The sequence below is a fragment of the Oncorhynchus masou genome, chromosome 21, assembly GCF_036934945.1.
Source record: "Oncorhynchus masou masou isolate Uvic2021 chromosome 21, UVic_Omas_1.1, whole genome shotgun sequence".
Lineage (NCBI taxonomy): Eukaryota > Metazoa > Chordata > Actinopteri > Salmoniformes > Salmonidae > Oncorhynchus > Oncorhynchus masou.
This window is the reverse complement of record NC_088232.1, coordinates 26,532,981-26,536,830: the sequence shown is the minus strand read 5'-3', so window position 1 is coordinate 26,536,830 and position 3,850 is coordinate 26,532,981. Positions and strand designations below refer to the sequence as shown.

The following is a 3,850-nucleotide window of genomic DNA, read 5'->3' as shown; positions in this document are numbered from 1 at the left end:
ATAGGTCTACTCAGCCAGTAGGCTACTAGCAGAATAGATCATAGCCTATAATTTCCATGCACAAAATCATATTTTGTATTCTTGACACAATTTAAATGTATTTTTTTTGTTTTTCACGTAGGCTATTATTTGCTTTTATGTAGGATTATGCAAAAATATCCAAACCCCTTTGCAGTGTTCTAACATAAACCTAATCTGTTGAGGCCACAAGTATGAAAATGCAGAATTGAAATATGTGGGGCCCAAATTTCCCCATGGAGACAGTTTGGAGTCCTGCGTACCGCCTGGAAATCCCCCACCCTGTGTTGACTCCTCCCCCTCCGGCACTACTGAGAATTTAACGCTGGTGTATGTCAAGATCCGAATTACTACCAGCACTGCAGCCAGTGTCAACAATGGACCTTCATCGAGCTAGTATCCTCAACCACATGGATTATAACACTGATGGTCGACATTCTAAGGATAAGAAAGTGCAATCTATCAACGAAGAGCGGCTGGACAGCGGCCTTGACTCTCTCAAAGACGAGGAATATGAAGTTGTCGCCAGTGAGCTCGAGAGTCTTCGTGTGGATTGTTCCTCACCGCAGAGAGACGAATGCGGCAATGAACCCTGGAAGGAACACGTTTTAGAGGATGGAGACACGTATGTTGAGATACTTTAATCAAATCAAGACATTCAAGTTTTGTTTCGAGTTAAATCGACTTATTTCTCGGTTACATAATAAGCTCATTTTTGTAGTCGACTAATTATAGCGCAATTACGGTTGTCTTCCTGTGTGCAAAAGTTGCATTTGCAATCTAAACAATGCACAAGGAAGGTATTGGGGGATAGTGATTATGGCCATTGTGGGCTTTACGTAAACAAACCTTTCAGAACGGAATGTACTATGGCTGGGGGTCAAAGAAGGCGGCGCTCACACTCTGCTGGTCTGGAAAGTCCCGGGCCTCGTGCCAGAAACCAGATACGCTGCAACGTGCGCCAGTGCCTCAAGCCACCACTAGTAGAAATAGCTTGAGGGAAAGGTGTGACGACTATGAAGTGCTGCCTGTTTTTCATTCTAAGTTTTAACCTTATGTCGTATTCATGAATCATGTTCACTTATTTTTGAGTAGTCTGAGCAGTTAATAATTCCCCATTTTCTTCTAATCAGGCTTCTCCACCTTGCCATTATCCATGAAGCCAAGGACTGTGCAAGGAAGTTGATAGAGCTGTCGTGCAATGAGCCTTTCCTTAATCAACAGAACTACCAGAGACAGGTAGATACAGTTAAGACCTGCACAAGTACAGTAAATGCTTAGATAGAATACAAGGTGTGTTTATGAGAGAGAATGAAGTAGATGCACAAATACAGTAAAAGGTGTGTGTGAGAGAGAGATCGAGAGCGGGCAGCGAGAGACTCGTACTTCCAGTTCCTAACCATACCCGTCCTGCTCCCCTATACAGACTCCGCTCCATCTGGCTGTGATCACAGAGCAGGCTGAGATAGTGGAGCGTCTGCTGAGGGCTGGCTGTGACCCAATGCTAGTGGACGACAGTGGCAATACAGCCCTCCACATCGCCTGTAGGAAGGGCTCTCTCACCTGCTTCAGTGTCCTCACCCAGACCCTGGGCTGCTCTACCCAGCTCCCAGCCATCATGGCCACACCAAACTACAGTGGTAAGACACTGAAAAACAGTTTATTTTCTGTTACTTATTTCAGCTTGTGGGGAACCTGTGGCCATTACTGGAACTAAACAATTACAAAAATGTTTAACAACAATGTTGCTGTAGTAATTACACAGGTATAAGAACAACTTAATGTAAAGTATTACCCTGTTCTCTGACCATTGGTCTTTCTCTGTTTCAGGTCAGAACTGTTTGCACCTGGTCTCTATCCATGGCTTTCTCTCGCTTGTGGAGAGCCTTGTTGCTCTCGGAGCTGACATCGATGCACAGGTAGGCTATGCAGCAAGTTAGCCTTTTTTCAACCCCACCCTCACAATAGTCCATTTGATTATGTCATTCACATTTCCTAAAAAAGCACCCAAATTTCCCATTAACTTATTTGGCCCTTGTTTGGCATTCCAGGAGCAGTGTAATGGCCGCAGCCCTCTCCACCTGGCTGTGGACCTACAGAACCTGGACTTGGTACGGCTCCTGGTCAGTAACGGGGCTAAAGTCAACAGCCTGACCTATGGAGGTCACACGCCTTACCACTTGACCTACGGTCGCCAGAACGCCGCCATCCAAAGGGAACTGTATGAGCTGACGGCTCAGGAGTTGAGAGAACTGCCAGACAGTGAGTCTGAGGACAGTGAGGAAGAGGGGCAGTCTGATGAGGAAGAGGTGAGTGTGACTGAACTGATGTGAGTATGTGGACTGTAGGTGTGTGTGTGAGGCATCTCTACTGTGTGTGATTGCTTTATGCAGCGTAGGGTTTTTCCATATTCTCTGGTGAAACGGCTGTGAAAACGGTTCAGCATATCTACCTGTACGTCATGAGTGAACCGAGCAGATTGCATGTTTTAGATAGTCATAAACTTTGGCTCTAATCCACCTTCTTTCCTTTCGCAGGTAACATGTTGGTATGATGACATTCAATGGAATATGCACAAGTAGGAAGTCGACCAAAGAACCTGTAGAGAACAGTAGTACAGACAGGGAGAAGCTCTGCTGCCCACAGGCTCTAGCTTATGGTACAGTGGCATGCCCAGCAGTGGTGCCAACCTCAGAGGTTGAGGATGGCAGAAGGCTGGGGTACACCCTAGGACTGACATAGTGATGATGGACAGTGTGAACCAATGAGAAGATGCCAAATAAACTCAATGGATGCCAATAAATAATGGTCTTTATGGCTCTCTGATAGATACTCATTATCACAAAGCTTACATCAAACCAATGATGTAATAGCATCAGCATGTATTATATTGTAAATGGCTGTGAATACAAATACATATTTTTTTTTATAACTGTAAATGTATAAAGTTTGACATTACTGTAAATGTTATCCATTGCGTGTGGAAAGGTAAAGCAAACCACAAACTCCAGTAAATTAAAACATGACATTTAACTTCGCCTTGATTTCTGGTGTTTTTCCATCAGTGTGGGAGATAGTGATGAAAAAAAAAATAGCTTTTTTATTTTTCCAGTACTTGAAAGTGCAGGCAACATGCCAAATTGACTATTTGGAATGTGCCCATCTGAGACTGAATTATTTAATTATGTTAAATATATCAAACAGATCCTGAAAGGTCAGTGTTCAAGACACACATTATTATGAAGATATAATGGCAAACCACAAATGCCTGAACAGAATAAGGGACTGAAGTGTAAGGATGCTGGTGATCAGGCTTCAGAATGAGTCGCAGGCAGGAAGAGCCGTAACACATATTCATAGACTTGTAGAGGTCTGTATCTATATTATTATTATATCGGAGTACAATGGAATTTCCTGTAAGGGCTGAGATGGGCAACGTTGAAAATTCCGCTGGTGAGTCAGTTCCCAGACACGGTATTCCAGACATGAGGAACTTCACGGAATTCCTCTCTTACAATTAGTCAGAAGGGATTCTCCAATGTAATTATGGTCACGTGATGAGGAAGATACAGCATAACTGCGGGTTTGAACAAACTGCTAGAAATCTGATACTAGTGCCAGTGTGGTTGTACACAGCTAAAATTCTCACGGGATTCTACCATAGAGCTACTAGTGTTTATACTACAAAGATGAGTAATTTTGCCCCCGTCGCTCTACTTTTGAGTGGTATATTCTCAAAGAAACCTCTGCAAGTAAAGGCAAATTATTTAGTCATAGCATACTCCCTCAAAGCCCTAAGTGAGCAGGAAACACAGAGGGGCAGTCAGGCAAT

At 43.6% G+C, this 3,850-nt stretch overlaps 1 protein-coding gene across 2 annotated transcripts; it reads left to right on the top strand.

The window, feature by feature from the left end:
* The first annotated feature begins 312 nt into the window (after nt 1–312).
* LOC135508034 (NF-kappa-B inhibitor alpha-like) lies at nt 313–3,056 on the top strand. Of its 2 annotated transcripts, none has more exons than XM_064927931.1 (6): nt 313–643; nt 1,152–1,257; nt 1,445–1,658; nt 1,849–1,937; nt 2,070–2,327; nt 2,556–3,056. In XM_064927931.1, exons 1-6 carry the CDS (start codon nt 351–353, stop codon nt 2,598–2,600), a joined length of 1,005 nt encoding a protein of 334 aa, XP_064784003.1. In that variant the 5' UTR covers nt 313–350; the 3' UTR covers nt 2,601–3,056. The 2 variants fall into 2 exon arrangements, with proteins under 2 accessions (XP_064784003.1, XP_064784004.1); XM_064927932.1 differs by lacking the exon at nt 313–643 and adding an exon at nt 650–1,023.
* The last annotated feature ends 794 nt before the right edge of the window (nt 3,057–3,850 follow it).

What these genes read in the sequence shown, in the direction of transcription:
- LOC135508034 (XM_064927931.1), top strand. Translation starts at nt 351, where the DNA reads ATGTCAAGATCCGAATTACTACCAGCACTGCAGCCAGTGTCAACAATG. An exon ending in GAGCTGACATCGATGCACAG is followed by an intron (nt 1,938 to 2,069) that starts GTAGGCTATGCA and finishes TTGGCATTCCAG; the next exon opens with GAGCAGTGTAATGGCCGCAG. An exon ending in GGCAGTCTGATGAGGAAGAG is followed by an intron (nt 2,328 to 2,555) that starts GTGAGTGTGACT and finishes TTCCTTTCGCAG; the next exon opens with GTAACATGTTGGTATGATGA.